At 40.9% G+C, this 19,029-nt stretch overlaps 1 protein-coding gene across 1 annotated transcript in view; it reads left to right on the top strand.

Annotated features, from left to right (window-relative positions):
* The first annotated feature begins 2,596 nt into the window (after positions 1 to 2,596).
* FAM83B (family with sequence similarity 83 member B) overlaps positions 2,597 to 19,029 on the top strand; it is a 51,947-nt gene continuing 35,514 nt past the window's right edge. Inside the window, exons 1-2 of the mRNA XM_063125811.1 lie at positions 2,597 to 2,720; positions 16,957 to 17,460. Coding sequence (XP_062981881.1) covers positions 17,017 to 17,460 — 444 coding nt within the window. The 5' untranslated portion in view covers positions 2,597 to 2,720; positions 16,957 to 17,016. The remainder of the gene's footprint in view (positions 2,721 to 16,956; positions 17,461 to 19,029) is intronic.

The following is a 19,029-nucleotide window of genomic DNA, read 5'->3' as shown; positions in this document are numbered from 1 at the left end:
AAAATTATATACCAGCAAAATAATAATAATCCAGTAATACCTAAAATCCTATGAGAATAAACATGACTTCAGCTAAGAAAAGAAATCAGGGAGGAATAAGTACGAACTCTCTATGTAGGGAGTTCCTGCAATATCTGTTGTTGTTGGTTTTGCTTATAATGAACACATTTGCTTTTTTAATTTATTCATTACGTTTATTTATATTTATACCCCAGCTTTCAAGAAAATTGGCTTCCAAACAGCTTATAAACATTTATATTAAATGTAACAAAATAAATAAAATTTAGTAAACAAAAAAAGTTCAATCAAAACTAAAGTGTATTAGCAGAGGCAAGTGTAACAGCATTCAAATCCTTCTATAAAAAGGAATGTTTTAACTCTCCTTCTAAAACCTTGAAGTCAGCTGGCCAGATGACACTCCCTAGGAGGAAGATCCCACAAGGAAAACTCCAGAGCTATCGCTACACATCCCCACACCATAGTGCAAATTCTGAACTGTCAACCTATAAATCTCAAATAACATTAAAGTGATTTGCTGGAAGCTTCCTATAAATCCAGTAATACAGCTAGAAAATAGAGATTCAACAACCTGCCTCCTTTTCCTTGGATCATTAAGCACCTGTTCCTGAAATTGCCATTCAAAATGTTACATATGTGTTTAATTTAATTAAGGTGTGCTGATGTTTTAATTTGATTGCTATAGATTAAATGCTCCTCTATGCATAATAATCAGACTGTTCGTAGAACATCACTTTTCATTTCAGTGTCGTGAACACAACAAATAAATTTTTCAACAAATAAATTAAACATTTGCCCTATTTCCTTCTCCCTACTCATCTTACCACTTATCTATTAAGATTCCTTGAGAGTCAGAATTGATAGATTGGTCTTATTTAAAAAGAAAAGACAGCAAGTATTCTTGTGGAACAGTACTGTTCTGGAGTAAAACTGAGAGCAAGCAGACACCATTGCCGGTGTGACAGGTTATTCAGAGGTTTAGGCTCTCGGGTGCAGTTGGAACCCCTGTCTCTGTGCCTCCTCCCAACCAGATGTTAGAAAGAAGGCGACATAGTTTCCATTTGGTTTATTCACCCTCTGGGACCAACCTCTCTCATCACACTGCTCTAATGGAGAGGGAAGGTGAGCAAGCAGGACAGATATCTGCAGGAAGGAGCAGTCCAAGAGAAACAGAGCCAATTCTAATCAACTCACTGTTTCAGAGCTGCTCCTCAACCAGTTACTACCCCAGGAAGGTAAGCAAGCAGTAATGGAGCAGCCTCCTCCACTTGACTACCTTTATGTTCCCTCTGGGCCAAATCACCACACTGCCTAGAGAGGGAGAGCACAGGTGAGCAAGCAGAAAAAGGTTCCTTGCTGCTGTGGCTGCCACTCACTTGCTTACCCCCTTCCTCCGAGCGGTGGTGTGAACATGGTCAAGCGTTCCTGCTGAGGGGAGCAGGTTAGTGAGCGGTGTTGGCCCTCATGCAGTAGCCACCCAGGCAGTGGAAGCTGGTGGCTCCGATTTTGGTGGGGCTGTAAATCCATTCTGTGTTGCAGTCAGAGGCAGCCAGAACTCTTTTTTTAAAAAAAAGATATCCAATGCTGGACCTCCTCACCCTTGCTCTTTTTCAACCTTTACTGTAGGGCAGGGGTAAGAACAAGAGATTGCTATTTACTGTTTAACTGGAGAGGAGACAAGCGATTGCTTTTCCTTGAAAATAAAGTGGCTCTAGTGTGAAGCACCCTCTTTCAAATATATGTTTAACATCATTTACACCAGTTCTTGGGGAACATGGGAGGGAGGCTGGGGGCTGTTGCACCGTGTTCTGCTTGTGGGTCCCTGGTCAACAGTTGGTCAGCCGCAGGGTGAAGAAGATTAGTACTGGACTAGATGGACCCTTGAGGGGGGATCTACACTACTGCTTTTAAAGCACTTTTAAAGCACTTTGAAAACGTTCTGAAAACTGTATATGCCGTGTGTCCTGGGCCCCAACAGTTGTCAAAACTGTTATAAAGCGCTTTAAAGCAGTAATGTAGATCCCCCCTCAAGAGTCTGATCCAGCATGACTCTTCTTATGTCACATGTAGTTGGGCTCAACTCTGGGTCGAATTACACCTATTCTAAATCCCAGCTGCCCCATTGTTGTTATCATTATCATTATCATCATCATCGAATAAGTATGTCCTCCCATCCAGATTGGGTCCCGTGCCTTGACTTGTAAGTAAGCAAAAAGTAGAGGGGTAGCTGAACTCAGTGGAGTTAACATAAGGCGTCTTTTCCCTTCTGATGCTGGCCTTGGCTGTGGCAAACTTCCTGTCCTTCCCCTCCTGCCCCTCTGAAGCAGCAGCAGCAGCAGCAGCGGCGGAGCTGACAATGGGAAGAAGGCACGTAAAAAGCATGTCGTACTTTGCTCAGCGAAGGGCTGGGTCCTCTGGGTTCAAACTTCAAACAAGTTCCTGCTCCGCTCTTTTGGCGGGGCCGCCGGGGTAGGGTTCGGCGCGTAACACCTCCCTAACGTGTTGGAACTGGTTTCCACGCCCGGTCCTGCCCACAACGCTCCGGAGAGAGAAAGAGAAAGAAAGAGGAGGACGGGAAATACCTGTGAGGACGGAACTGTGTTCCAACTTGAAGCTCAGCACTTTTTCCAATACAGACATTTGCCTCCACATTCTCATGCAGGAACAGCTGAGGGGGTTGCGGCGCACCGGAACGCAGCAAAGTAAGTGGTCTTTTCTACTACTGTTATTATTTTATTTTCCCGCCTCTCTCCCAAGTTTGGGTGGGCTTAAGGACGACTGGGGGACCTTGCGCCTCGCCACGCGTGAGCCAACCTCTTTCGCAATTTTGTGGCGGTTTCCCTCTCACGAACTCGCTCAGTCAGGTCTCAAAAATCCCACCCAGCCACACAGGCCATGGACTTAACGCATCCTTCCCCTGCAGATGTGTTAAGAGTACAAATTATGGCAGTTGTAGACCAACACATCCGCAGGGCACCGGGTTGGGTGAGGCTGACTTGGATGGGAAAGGAAAGGACCGAGGAGCGATTGGCCTGAAATAGAATGGGAGTCTCAACATTGGAGACACGACGCGACCCATCCCATAACGGACGTTGCAAACTCGGAGTTATGCCTTGCAAAAGGACACCTACCTAGATCTTAAGCTAGAATGGTTTGGTTTACTTTCAGATGAGGCTTTTAGCACACCATCTCATTCATGGAATTTTAGAGGGGGGGCATCAAATGTAGTGTTGCACGCATAACCTTCCCTAGGGTTTTCCCACCGTCTCTTCCATATTATTATTATTATTATTATTATTATTACTGCGGAAAAATCCAAGGAAGAAAAAACGAAACAGCTACACAATTTTCTGAAACCCATTACTGCTTTTCACTCCTTTTGGAAGCACTGTTTGTGTGTGGAGTGGGGAGGGAGTGCTAACCAAGATTTGACTGGAGGGAGGGACGGGAGACAGCGAGAAGTTTTCATGGCCGAAACTAGGAAACAGAAAGCGCTCCCATGTGATGGAAAGGGCAGTGGGATGGCAAAGGTGCATTTGAACAGATCTGACCAACTGTCTCCCTGCCACTTACACTAAAATTCCTGGCTTTTAAGATACCGCAGGACTCTGTGTTGTTTTCAGTGGAAGAGAATGCTGGTAATAAACTTTTCTGCCCTTTTTCACATGTAAAGCCTAAATTGGTTTTCATTTAAATTGGCGTGGAAAGCAAATGTAAACCTGCATTAGTGACAATATACATTAAGCAATTCTACACACACTTATCTGGGAATAAGTTTCTGTGGGCTTGTTTCTGAGCAAACATGCAAGTTTCTCCTTTAAAAGCTCCATCCGAAGAGGGTTTTATTGCATGCTCATTACTGGGCACTCACGGAGTTTGCTCAGGTCCCTCGGATGATGTTGTCTGCCTCCTGCCCCTTCTGACCTTCCTTGTGTGACAAAAAAAATCCCCTCATTAAGTCTGGTTTTTTTATAATCGTAATTGCTGCTCTCTCCTGCTATGTGCAGGAGAAGCAGCGCCATTGGAACAGCAGATTCAATGGGCCTCGTGCTTGTGTACTTCCTGTTTTGAAAGAAGTAACTTGTGGAAGGAAAACTGGCGGAAAAGTGAAGGTAGTGAGCGTGTTAACCCCCGGTGTGATGCAGCTCTTAGGGCACAATCCTATGCATATAGGACTTCTTTTTTTTTCCTGTTTGAGCAACTTCCCGCATTGGTGGCTGGGGTATGTTTCTGTCTCAACATGCATAGGATTGCATCCCTAAAGAGCACTGAATGACGTTTACTCATCCTACCTCCCTGTAGTGTTCCTTCCCAAGTGCCCCCCACCTCCTCTGCCCCAGGATTGATCTCATTTTCAGTATCTGAATCCAACTGCAGGGGGAAAAACAGCAATCCATTGGAGGATGGCTAGCACTTCTCACCTTTGCTCTTAAAATTAGACCCATCCACCAACCCTATTTTCAACGAGGTTGGAGCAGAGCCAGTTTTAAATGCACAGATCCGTTGCTGTCACATCTAGTTTGGCCCTCACTGACCTTACAAAGGCGGCTTTATTGAGGTTTTCATAATTAAAAACCTTATGATTGATTAATTGTTTTAAAAATTACTTGTTTGTTAGTGCAGGCTGTTTCAAATTATTATGATAATCATTTGGTTTTGCTATTTATTTATTTTTTGGTACAGCACAACTGCAGGGGTTGTGAATAAAGTATTTCAAACAGGTTGCTGCCTAAAGTGAAAGAGCAGGGTTCTGAAAGATAAGGCAATGGGTTAGGAATTGTTAGGATAGGAATAAATGTCAGAAAAGGAAAATGGAATGGAGGCTAATAAGTGGTGTATGTACACCAAGGCCTTGCAATGTGCATCAAAACTTATAGTAATTGCTAAGTGTTCTCTTCTTTTCTCATAGTGAGGAGGTTTATTTCTCATATACGGGTGTTCTATTTACATACATACTTTTAAACCATATGTCCCAGATGTTTATGGCATGGAAGGCTTAGAGAACACACCACCCAGGAAGCTAGACAATAGCTTTATTATCTCTCTCAAACAAGTACAGAACAGCAACAGGAAACTCTTGACTCCACCTAGATATAACCAAGTCCAGTTCCATCTAGGACTAGACTACATGATATCCACATAATATGATTACTATGATAGTATATCACAGTCATACTAGTAATCATACTATGATTAATACCATAGTATGATTAAAAAAATAAGGGTCTGATTTATTAATTTAATTGAATGTGATGAAAGAGTTGTGAAAGTCAACTGAAATCAATGGAAAGGGAAGTGTACTTTAAAAAGGGGGGAGGGAGTTGAAAAAGGAAAAACACTGCTCCCCCACCTTTTGCCCTGCCATCATGAGCCCTGCAGGACATAGAAAATAGCAGTTCATCTAGCATTTATTCTTTCCACCCTGCCTCTTTTGTATTGTTTTTTGATCAGAGCTCGTGCCCGTTAGAAACCCATGCTTCAAATAAAACAACTTTGCTAATTAAATTTCTGTGCTTCTTATGTCTTCGTTCTCATAGGAAAATAATGGTATATGTAGTCTGATCTTAAGCATGCTTATTTAGAAGTACGCCATGTTGATCTCAGTGGAGCTTACTTCCTAGTAAGTGTGTATCATAGCCTTCTCCAACCATACTGGCTAGGGCATGCTGGGTGTTGTAGTCTAATATATTTGGAGGGCACCATGTTGGGAAAGGCTTGTGTATCAAAATAGATCCTTACACAGCAATCCTGTGCATTTCTATGTATTCATAAGGAAGTCCCCCTGTGTTTAATGAGGATCATTCACAGGCAAGTGTAGTTAAGATTGAAGCCATAATCTTTTATACTCTTGTTGTGTATGGAGACCTACCTCTAATTAAAATCTGGTTGGATTTTTTTTTCTTGTATAAACAGTAGAAATGACTATTTAGATCTAAATCTAGGGAACTGAGTATTTGGCTTTTGACAATTTCTGTGTTTAAGCAAATACACTTAAAGACACAATCCTGTGCATGTTTAGACAGAAAAAAGCCATATAACTCCCAGCATTCCCTAGCCAGTATACCCAGCGTGGGCCTGGCTGGGGCTGATTGAAGTTGTAGTACAAAACTTCTAGAAGGCACCAGGTTAGAGAAGAATGTTTTAAAGATGTTTGAACAATGTATATTATGTTCTTAATTCAGTTTTATGTATTTTATATTTACTGTTGTTCCCCGCCTCAATCAAAATGGAGAGGCGGGTAAGAAATAATAATAATAATAATAATAATAATAATAATAATAATAATAATAATAATAATAATTTTACATGGGAGTAAGTTCCATTGAGCTTAGTTCTGAGTAGACATACATAGGAATGCATTGTTAATCTTTTTATTGTTTGCTTTAGAGAGAATTCTAACAATATTGCAGCATTTCTGAAAAATGTTTTGGGACCCATTAGTGGGTCTCAGTCCACTTTCAAGTGGGTCTCAGTGCTGTAGGCAAATGCCCTGTGCTATGGCTATACCATGCATACTGCATAGGCAGGTGTGGTAATAGGAGTTGGTTAGAAAGCAAGGCTAATATTTTCAGGATTTTTTTTAAAAAAAAATGAACTGGGGATAAGAGAGGAACTGTTATAGGAGTAAGTGCGTGTAAATGCAGGAGGAGGAATGAATGAAAGAAACTGGCACAACTTTAGTGACAAAGAAGGGGAGAAGAAATTACAGGAGATGAGTAAGACTATTTTGAGAAGCATCATGGGGGAGAAGAAAAGCCAATATAAAATAATGTCTTTCTTACTTAAAGCTTTTAGATCATCGAGTCATGATACCCCCAGAGCCAATATATGTACTTTACTTGAGAAAAGCTGAACTATGAAACTCCTTGCTATAAGGAAAGAGCTATGGCAAAGAATTTAGCACTTTCAAAAGAGTGAAAGTGCTAAATTTCTAGTCAATATAAAACAATATCAGTAATTGCCTGCTGATTATGCCAAACTTTGCCTCCATCTGCCATCATTTGGAACACTCCCCTGGACTACCATTTTGTGACTTTGGGGCCTTTGTCATTTTCAGCTCCCTCAAGAGGAATCTGGGGGTAGAAAATTTGCAAAGCCCTGCTTTGGGTTGTTTGAAAAGAAATTGGTAAAGTAGTAAGAAATAAAGTAAGACTTATAGCTGTGGTTTATTAGCACTGGTGTTGTTTAGTAATTAACATATCAGCACCATAAGTGTGAGTAAGTGTTAGAAGACATTTGTTTATTCTGCTGCTGATTACACTCTTGTGTAATAGGAACATGTCTAAAACAGTTTTCATTGTTTAAAGGACCTTGGTCTGTAATCCTGTGTACGACGTTGGTGTCTTTACACTTATTGTTGACTCAGCTAAAAGTATTAATATATGTCTAGTTAAGCAAATTCAGCTTCTTTGATGTATCAGCTAATTTATTTACTTCTAATTTTTCAATTTATTGAATAAAACTGTTATTAAAACACGCACAACAAATGGTATAAATAGCACACAGTTAAACAAACTACTTTCACTAAATGGTCCAGTATACACATAATGACAAACCATATTGTCATGAATGAACTAGCATGCAAGCCAGAATTTTAACCCAGGTTCTATTTTTGTATCAGAAATCCCTGACTTGTTGTTTTGTATGAACCAAACCAATGTGAGCTTGTATTTATTTTGGACTACAAGATATCAAGGGCTTTGGCTCCATGTACTGGCATTTAAGGATAAAACCTGTCCAAAGAGTCATGTTCATTACCATCCTGATGCTAAACCTATTTGCTTGTTTCTAATTTGCACTCCAGTACTAAGATATTCTTACACAGGTTCATGAGAGCTTCAGACTATAGTGTCTATAGTAAATAAATAACCCACGGTGGGTTGCAGTATGTACTAGCCAGCTGATGGATATTCAAGATGCAACCACGGCTTGTCGTATCATCTGAACCTGGCGGGGCAGGTGTGGGTTGTGTAAGGATTAAGCAAGCCTTACATAACCTTAAAACAGACCATAGGTTATGCAAGGTTTTTTTTTTTAACCCTCACACAACCCACCCCACAGGATTCAGACATCATGCCAAGCTGTGGTCGTGGTTTGAATGTTAGAAATGGCCACCGACACCACAGCTATTTCATTGTGTGAATTGGCCCATTGAGGTTTTGCTTTGTCTGAATTGAAAATATCACTTAAATGTGACTGTATATGTATTTATATATCAAAAGGAAATGGTTAATTGCCAAGGAATTTAATTGCTATAGGTGAATTCCCACATAGTGAGGCACTAACATGGTCCTGCACTTAATAAACTCAGGTTTTGTCACTGTTTGTAATGGCATGGATCCAGACTTCGTAATGCTTAGCATAGACCCATTAAAATCAATGGGACTTCAGTTAGTCATGAGTAACTTGTCACATTGATTTCAGTGGGTCTGCTCGAAGGATGACTAAGTCTGAATTCAATGCAATCTTCATAATATATAGGGTAGATCAGACTTCCTTTAGATCAGGGGTGAGCAGCTTATGGTCCTCTAGGCCTACAACTCCCATAAGTCCTAGCCAGGACAGCCAGTGGTGACTGCTGATGGGAGTTATAGGCCAAAACATTTGGAAGACCACAAGTTACACAAGTTTAGATGGGTGACTAAATCTTACTGATCCTCCTCTATTTGAATGCATGATTATTCATCTGTTCCATAGCCCCACATTGTTCTACACAATGGGACAAAAAACCCTCTGTGACACAAAAGATTGTTCCCGTAGGATTTTATGGGCCTTGCTAGAATGGTTACTCTTTAAGCAATGACTTTCATTTGAAATGTTTGCCTCCATTGCACAAAGTAAAAGTAAATATGTCTATATCATTAATGGATGCAATAAAGCAACAGTGGACCAAATGGCTTCTCCTTATTAAAAAGCAGAACCAACAAGAGAAACAGAGAAAATAAACTTTAAAATATAAACTTTAGGTGGTGTATAGTGTCAATTTGTATATTTTGCACAACTTAATTTTTTAAAAAATAGGGAAAGCAGCATAGATCCAAATGAGAAAATATTCATTTATTTCTTATCCATGGTATATGTCTTGCATGAACAAGTTGGCAAAATAATTGACTGGATCACAGGAGCGCCTTTGCCAAACTCCCAGGCCTCACACCCACTATTTGAAATTCAGTATATGCATGAAGGGTGGAGATGCATGAAGAGTAAATTGAACAGCATTGATTATTGCACAGAGTACAAAGCAAGATAGAGTGATATAACAAACGGCAGTGCTAGAGTAGAACACTGTGGAAAATCTAGATCTTTAATTGTAATGAATCATAAAAGGGGAAAAGGTAAAGCATCCAAGTACCAACTGGCTGGGATTTAGTGTGTGGTGGGGGTGGGGGTGGTGAACCTTTCAATAGTCTATTTAAAATGTGCATGCATTTAAATAAATTACCATGTACAAATAGTAATGTTTAGCATCTATACGGCACTTTAGAACATTAAACGGATTTGGGATACATTATCTGAAGAATTCTTTAAATCACTTTGCATGGTGAACTGGTACTAGTATCCCCATGAGGTTGAACCGGGGTGGGGAAGGGGGGGAAACTAGTCGAAGACATAGTAATTTGCCTAAAACTGCCAAGTGAATTCATGCCAAAGATGAACTCTGCCTTCTAGCCATCATGCTACATTAGTAAAAATAGATCAAACTAAAGTGTTGTAAATTATTAATGGTGATTTAGAAAAGATTTTTCCAGCGCTTTATTTTTCTGTGGAGAATTTTCCATTTCATATCTTCATAAGTAAAAATAAATGTATGTCAATTGCAAATACAGTATTAGGCAAGCTTGATAGTTTGATAGTTGTAATTAAAGTTTTTCAGATAATTATCCTTAGCAAGTATGTGAGAGAATGCATACATGTCACTGAAATACATACATGTCTCAGTGTGAAATGAAACTAATAAATAGTGACGAAGAAACTTAAGGTGGTGCCCCAATAACCTTAGTGGAAGAGAGTGGTTGTTAGCATATCATGCACATTTATTTGGATTGCTAAAATTAATTAGTGTTTCAACAGTTTTTAGTACTTTCCCCCCTTAAATTCAAGGAAAGTATATCCTACTGGCTCTAAATTTGTACAAATATTCCAATAAAAAACTCTACATAATATATTTAAATTATATTATCTGTGATTTAATCTTTTCTGTCAAATATTTCAGGTCAAATAGTTTTGATATACTGGGACAAAAAAAATTAACATGGAGTCCTTTGTTTACTGAATATAAGTAAAATGCTAAATTAGATCTCTCACGCACAGAGGGCAATTTGTGACCCTCCAAATGTTTTGGCCTTAGCTTCCTATCAGTTCAAGCTAGTATAGCCAATGGTGAGGGATGGTGGAAATTGTAGGCCAAAACTTCTGGAGTGCCACAATTTGCCTACCCCTGTTCTTGGGCATCAGAACATTTTCCGATACAAACTGAACATGTTTCTACCAAATGAACCTAATTTGTACTAGAAACCCCACATTATTGATTATAGAATCATAGAATAGTAGAGTTAGAAGGGGTCTATAAGGCCATTGAGTCCAACCCCCTGCTCAATGCCTTAAAGCAGCATACCTGTAGAATTAGGAATAATATTAGTAATATATAGACAAGCTTAAGTTTGGGTGTGGGAGTAGGTGTGGAAACAGTTAACCCCCTACTTAATCTCTGCAAGGGTCTCATTATCCTTACCACACATAGGGGAAAATATTGTTGAGAATCTGTGCGGATCTGGAATGAGCTTCAGTCAAATGACACGCAGCTCTATCTCTTTATCTTAGTCTTGTGGTTTTGTTATTATTTTTAAGCAGTTCCTGGCTGTGGTTAGAGAGCTGATGTCGGTGAGCAAATTGAAAATGAATCCAGACAAAAGTGAGGTTATAATGGCAGACACCACAGCACACCACAGCATGTTAGAGGCTGTAATGATGGCTAGGAATGTGGTTGGTTGTTTTTCCCCCCATAACCTGATGAGAAGATTGAAACCTTTTTCTCTTGAGTTGACTGCAGACTTCCTAGGTTTAGAGGCGGAGAAGGCAATCTTGAAGAAAATACTTTCAAGAGAAAATGTTAAAAGTATGACTTGACAGTGGAATTCTGTTGGAGCCCTATAAAACTGAAATAGGAAAATTATCATTTTAGAACCATAGTTTATGATATATAATTTAACAGTGACACATTCAAAGTTGCCTTTTGAGGAATTTATTGAAAGTAAGTATCTTAGCTATAGGCCAATTTGTTCCTTTCTGTGTACAGTAAACATATAAGGGGTGAGTATTTCAGTTCCACTCTCTTCCTCACATGTTTCGTCATCCTGTACTCATGGAGGATGACTTTTGAAGAGTAGAGACTCCTGTATCCATGGAAACACTGGAAAGTCATGGATCTCAATTGCATGGAGAACCTCCATGGATTCATGGGGCTCTTCTCCTCAGAAAGCCACCCTTCATCAAGTACAAGGCACCAGAAATATGCAATGGGGGTTGCATGGCTAGCATGCCCCCCCTCCACACATGTTTACTCTACTGAGATGTAGAATGTCTAAATAGGGCTTCTGTAATCAACTGTTTGTATACATTTAGAAAGAAATTTAGTAGAATGCTGCCCATAATTTGCTTTACTCACTTAGCACCTATTTTGTCAAATTAATCTCACTGATGCTATTTTTTGTTGCCGTCAACTGAATTATAGCAGTGTTGGATATTGATTGTAATTAGAGAGATGCAACAGCATATTTTGTGGATGGGTTCCTGTCTTCTGTAGACAAGGCTATATAGATCATTCCATTTAATGATGGAGCTTCAGTAGAATTTTCAGAGGCAGTGAAATTATTATTATTATTATTTATTTATATAGCACCATCAATGTACATGGTGCTGTACAAATTACTGCATTAAATGAAGTGTTGGGTCTGCAGTGTTGGGTTAAAATCCACTTTCCTGTATCAGAGGGAAGTGGATCTAAATCACACTTCGTCTATAGATTCACTGGTCTCAAACAAGCAAGGAAAGATCCACCTGAAGAAACCTTTTCTGCACAGAGATAATATTTACCATACATAAAAAAGTCTGTTATAGGGGTATAAAATCCCATGCCCAGCAATGCAGCTTGTTCATGTTGATGTACAGCAGAAATCCATACTAACAATGCAAAACTGGCCACTACCTTCTCCTTTGTCAGAAGGAGGAGGAACAAAATCATTTTAATTTAGGGGGGAAGGAGACAGATTGTGTGAGTCTATAGTGAAGGTGACTGAGGACAACTTGATAAGTTATTCATGGACCTTATTCCCCATCAACAGAAGTAGTAGCTTATCACATAGGATGAATAAAATGAAGATTGTAACATACTTCATAAACTAAATGCTGTGGCTTTCCATTTAATCCTAATAAGTAACCATTCTGCTCTTCTTTTCCTAATTACTTTCTTTTCTTGCGGCAACTTTACACTACCCCAAAAAGCCTTTCTTAATAAACAAGTTTGATTAAAAACACTACAGACTAAAGTTGCTGATTTTGAGAACAAGCAGGGTGTATCATTACTAAGCTGATTTTAGTGTCTGATCAAAAGTGTGGGAGAAAAACAATTCTTAAGAGTTGGTCTGTTAATTAGTCATGGAGGTGATGTAGGTTGGTTGTGGATGCAAGCAGAAAGTGGATTAGATCAGCATGGGAAAAACTGATAAGGGAGACTCAGAGGCAGGTTCTATGTAGCTCCAGATGAGTTGTGCATGTTTCCTATAACCTATGAGCCTAAAAGGCATGAGAAAGAAAAAAGATTTGAAAAGAGAGGGCATGGATGGAGTTTTACAACAAAAATCTATGCATGTCTATTCAGAAATAATTCAGTGAGACATAATTCCAAGATAAGAGTAGGTTTGCAACCTTAGAAGTATTTCCTTCCCATGGTTTAAGTGGCATTCTAACAATAGAGACATTTTTTTTAAAATCCTAACTCCGTCACCCACCTGTCTGAAACAATGATCTGGATCGAGTACATGGATCAAGTATTTTGACACTCAAAAGATTCTAACATAAATCCAAGTGCTTGTATCAGTAAATAATTTTGGTGGTCCCAGTTCTAATACAAAGTAGTGAAATGGCCATTGTTACCATAGGCAAGGTGTGTGTAGAGAGAGGGCCTATATTGTTTGTTGCATGTGCGGTTGAGGCTGGACCATCTAAAGCAGTGGTTCCCAAAGTGGGCGGTACTGCCCCCTTGGGGGCGGTGGGATTGCATAGGGGGGGTGTTAAGAGGCAAAGGGACAGCGGGGGGTGCTAACAGGCAAAGGGGCGGCAGGGGGGCACTCAAGGTGGTCTCTCCAGAAGGTCCTAAAACCCAGGGACTGAGCAGGAAAGAGCAGCAAATTCAGCTGCTCTCCACACACCGCTCCTGCTCAGGAAGGACTTTCTCACTCACGCAGCCGCTCTCTCCTCCTATCTCAAGCCCACAGCAGCCCCACCAGAAGTAGGGGGTGGGGGAAGCGCCCACAGGAGGCAGCAGAGCAGGAAACAGTGGCGAATTCAGCTGCTCTGCCCACTCTTTTCCTGCCTAGGAGGGCCCAGGGCTTCTTTCCTGCTGGAGCCACCGCCACCCGCTCGCTCCCTCCCTCCCTCCCTCGGCCAGAGCTGCTCCCTCCTACAAGCTGCCCCGGCAGACCTCTTGCGATAGTTGCTGCACAAGGCGGGAGCAGCAGCCCTGCAGCAGAGAGGAAGGAGCACGTGGAGGACGGCAGGCGGCAGAGCAGCTGCCAAGAACAGCGGCCAGCCGGCTGGGTGGGGAGCAGGACTGCTTGTGCTGCTGCAAGGTATCACCAGGCTCCCTTCCCCCGTCAGGAATTGCAGATTGGGGCCATTTCTCCTCTAAGCTGCTGCCCTACTGTCCTAATCAGCCTGGCAACTATTGTGGGGCTTGTGGGCGCTTCCCCCACCCCCTACTTCTGGTGGGGCCGCTGTGGGCTTGAGATAGGAGGAGAGAGCGGCTGCGTGCATGAGAAAGTCCTTCCTGAGCAGGAGCGGTGTGTGGAGAGCAGCTGAATTTGCCGCTCTTTCCTGCTCAGTCCCTGGGTTTTAGGACCTTCTGGAGAGAACACCTCGAGTGCCCCCCTGCCACCCCTTTGCCTGTTAGCACCCCCCGCTGTCCCTTTGCCTCTTAACACCCCCCTATGCAATCCCACCGCCCCCAAGGGGGCAGTACCGCCCACTTTGGGAACCACTGGTTTAGGAAATATGGAACTAAATAAATAACCCTTTGGGATTCACAGGGAAGCAGCTTCCAGTCATCATTCTTTGAAATCTCTCTGCCAGGAATAATACTCAAAAGCAGTTCCTTAAATACCTGTGAAAGTCCCAAAACTTTGGACTTGATCTTGAGTCTAAAGGGCACATCTTTCCATATCAATTTGTAGGTACATAGAAACTGCCTTAACTTGAGTCAAACCATCATCCAGACCAATATTTTTGACACTGACTGGCAGCGACTTTCCAGGGTTTCAGGCAGGAGCTTTTTCAGCCATAAATGGAGATGCCAGAGATTGAATCTGGGACTTTCTGCATGCAAAGCATGTGCTCTAGCATTGAGCTACAGTCCTACCCCATTGTTAAAAAAAAGAGGTGAAGATTGTTAATCAAGGAACATGTGTCGTCTCAACGCACACCACCCTCAAAGCAGACTGGCAGAAGTCTAGAAAGTTGATGGTGCGTAGGTGTTGCGAGCAACTGCTCATTCTTCAGTCTAGCTGGTGGATCATAGCTCTTTTTATTCCTACCCCCCTTTCCTTCTAATAAAGTATCTCCATCCAGCTTAAGCCTTACCAAAGAGCCTTGCACTTCAGAAGCACAGTGCCAATCCCCCCACAGTTGGCATTATCCATCATCAGTGCTTCAAATACTGCTGTGATTGTTCCAAGTTTCTAAACAAATTCTTTCAAACTGCTTTCAATCGGAGACATCAAATCAGCAAACAGGTATCCTGCTGAGAGGCAAATTGGGCTGTAAATTCTGCCTTTAAGACAGCAGTGGTGTCCGTAAGGGTTCTGTTGTTAGCAACTGATTCCTCTGATGCCATCTTTGAGGTTTGTCACCTCCTGTGGGATCTTTCAAGTTCTTTTTTTGGCTTTAAATAGTCCAGTATTGATTTCTTTTTCAAACTACCTTGACTTGCCAACATTCCCCTGTAGGCAGCCTTCTTTTTGATGCTTTTTCTTTGAGCTGGGGTAGATTTTAAATCCACATTCTCAGAGGGCCCTGGAAGAGATCAAATTTTATGCGGCCATCTCCTTCTGTTCCTGGCCATGCCACCAGCTCTTTTTATTCCTAACCCTCCTACCCTTTCCTTCTAATAAAGTATCTCCATCCAACTCAAGCCTTTCCAAAGTGTCTTGCACTTCAGAAGCACCCCACCCCCCTGGTTGGCATTACCCGCCATCAATGCTTCAAATACTGCTGCAGTCACAAAGAATATCCTCACACAAACCACGCAAGCATTGTATTTATTTGTGTGATCATATAATCAGGATCAGAGTTGGGCGACGAGGACCGAGTAGGGAATTTCTATACTGGCAAAAGTCAAAGGCCAGGATCTGCTTTGGGAATCTCTCATCCTCCAAGCTTGCCTGATGCACAGAGAGAATCTGCAGACCTCCTTGAAGAAGAGGATTTGACTTGTACGTTCAAAGTAGGGAGCCTGAACTTCCCTTGTGTTTCAGTGTACTAGGCAATTATTTAAGCTTCTTCACCATGTCTCCTATAAGTTTGTGCTTATGGTAGAAAGCATGATTCAAGGCCAGTGAGAAGCATCTAAGTGCAAGCCTTTAGCTTGTGGACAGTCACTGGACCTGCATGATTATTTAAACTTGACTTCTTGACATAGCAATGTTTCTCACAGCCGACTTGTCTCTAACCCTGTTAACAGTGCTCTGCTGATAGCTGTCTAATATAGTTAACTAGATATCATCTACTGTTACTTGCAGCCACCGCCAATTATTTTCACTGCTCCAAGTTAAACTTCTGAGAGACTGGTGCAGAGTGTGATGGTGACCCTGCTGGACAGTACAGTGTGGAAAATGAATGCAACTGGCTTAAATTTGGGAACCAGCTTTGACAGACATTATATTTAGATCATCCAAGAGTTATTGCCTGTGTTTCTGTGTGCATGTGTTGAAAAGGCCATGAGCAAGGAATCCAGTGGCCAGGCTAATTATGTGACGTACTTTCGGTCACTGTGTTGAATACATTACTTTGTGTAAGGGGGAGTCTACACCAGCCATTTATTGCAAGATTGTTTTGCAGTCATCACTAATGGGGCACATAACATTCACCTCTTCCGGCGGTGATCTCAGTTCCACCTCTTAGTTATACCAGAATATCCCTGACTGCTTTTGTTGTGGTTTCCCCAGCTCTCGCACTTCCATTCCAAAGAACATTTGCGGTGTGCCCCCCTTCTTTGAGATGTCATTGCTCATTGATGTACATTGCAAGTTGCAGGCTCAGCAAACAGCCAATCAGCTGTGATGGGCATGTCCATGAGTGTTGGAGGTGTGTGGGAGTGGACCTGTCCACCATTTCAGTCCTAGGAGAGGCCTTTCAGAATGGGGGGTGGGGGGAGTTGCCAATGAACTGGGAATTCCCCCAAACAATCGGTGGATGGGGCCAGGGGAAAGGGGCATGGTCATTTGGAAAAACCTGCAGGGCCAGATTTGTCATAGTTTTCCTACATAAAAATGCTAATTTAACTGATGGGTTCCAAGTTGTAATGTTCCTTATCTGTTAAAAAGTTAGCAATAAAACAAAGGATTTTTTAATGGTGTTTGTGTGTTTAATACCTGAATAGTATTCCTGAATACTATTGAAACTATCTTAAGCATTCTGACTGTTGTACATTCCTGTTTTTTGTTTTAGATACATTCTACAGCGCATGAATGGACGTTTAAGAGGTCTTGTCACCAGATAACTGTGAAAATGGAAACCTCATCTCTGCTGTCATCTTTACATGATGAGTGCAGATCAGACAACTACCTTGAACCGCACTACAAGGAATGTTACAGGCTTGCCATTGATGCGCTAATTGAAAGTGGTGCAGAGGCTTACCAAGAGTTTCTTGCTAAAGAGAGATGTTCAGAGTTTCTAGCAGATGATGAGATTAATTATATATTGAACACTGTTCAGAAAATCCCCCAAAACACAGTTTATGCTCCCGATAACACTGGTGATGATGCCTCTTCCTCGGGAACATATTGGCCTATGGAATCAGATGTGGAGGCTCCTAATCTTGACTTGGGTTGGCCTTATGTAATGCCTGGAATTTCTGGCGGTACAAATATTGAGCTGCTCTTCCATCCTCCACGAATACAACCTTATACAATAAAGGAAACTATTAGGAAGATGGTAAAAGAAGCAAGAAAGGTAAATATTTATTACTTCCTTTTTTAGGAAAATCATCAAACTTACATTGATAATAGATATTGACACTGATTTCATTGGGAGTTCAGATCAATATCTGTTATCCAACCAAAGTTTATCACAATAAAAAGTGACAATTCCTGGGTCCTTGGAACACATTCACACAACTTGTGAATTTCTACAAAAGAATCATGAGAATGTAGCCATCATAATTGCAAGGGTAAAGTTATAAATGTGACAGCAGAAGTCCAAGGAAAAAACAATATAGAAATATTTCAATGGAGGAAGCATGTGTTTACTTCTCCTACAGTGAAATCAATGGGATTCAGTTGTGATAAATACTGAAGTAGTTTTTTTAAAGTACGGAGAAGTGAGAAAGCTATATTGTTCATGCATGTTTTGTATGCGTATATTAGACGAGTAACGATTTGGAACAAATGAATGGCAGTACCTTCAGATCAACTTTCCCACATGTGATGGTATTGGCAATGGTTGCCAATTTTGGCTTTGCAATGTTAAACTTGGAATATCTGAGCCAATATAATTAGCTAAAAGAGCTAACCAACTCTCTCTCAAAGGTAGTTATTGTTTGCTTAATTCTCATTTATGGTTCTCTTCCCAGAATAAGCAGCCAAGGTGTTGATGAAGTGTATAAAATCTGTTGTTCTTTCTCTGTATATCTTGTTTTGGATTTAATTCTGGTTTCCCTTTTTCTTCTTAATGCAATATTTGAAAAATTAGGGGTAAATTCCTTCTTCTGTGTCACTTATATATACACACACATAGCATTTCTCTACTTGCCAGGAAATCTTGATTTATTTCATTGGAACAAACTAAGCACATAAGCATTGTTTATTATTATTATTTTACATACATGGATTAGATTCTTCCTGTGAAATAAATGGAGCTCCATGAGTCATTATTATTGATTATTTCGGTCATTATTTCGTTCAGTTCTGTATGATTTAAGAGAACAGTTTGTCCAGAGGCATTATTGTGAGCAAGTGTGTCTGGAATGAGACAGTTTAAAAGCTTGTTTGGCCACTGCAGTGCACTTCAGTCCTGAGTGGTAAAATTGTTTTAAACTGTGGCATTAAGATCATTGAGCATTTTGATTGTGTATAGATAGATTGGGTGATTTGGAAATTTTGTGCTCAGCGGGGGGGGGGGGGGGAAGCTTAAGCTTATATTAAAGAACCTTACCATTCAATTATCACTTGTTCATATTTACAGTTTTTTCGAGTTTCATGTCAGTGTAGTTGTAAACCATATAAATGAAACTCCTATTTCTCTAAACTTCTCCAAATGCCTTGTCAAAGGCTCTTTAAATCAGTGAAATTTCCATTTTGTAATGACGTCAACAGAGTACATGAATTCTCCAAATGAAAAATAACACAGTACATTAACCATTCTCCTTCCAATGATTCTGTTCTGTGTGCTGTATCCTTGCTTTTGCCCCAAGAACCTAGGGAATCCGTAACTCAGGGCCAAACAAGACATGATATTCACCATTAATGTGCATGTTAGTTGTTCTGTAAATAGCCATGGGGAAGCTTAAGCGGCCTTGAGTCT

This window comes from Elgaria multicarinata, chromosome 4 (assembly GCF_023053635.1).
Source record: "Elgaria multicarinata webbii isolate HBS135686 ecotype San Diego chromosome 4, rElgMul1.1.pri, whole genome shotgun sequence".
NCBI classification, from domain to species: Eukaryota; Metazoa; Chordata; class Lepidosauria; order Squamata; family Anguidae; genus Elgaria; species Elgaria multicarinata.
This window is presented reverse-complemented; position numbering and strand designations above follow the sequence as displayed.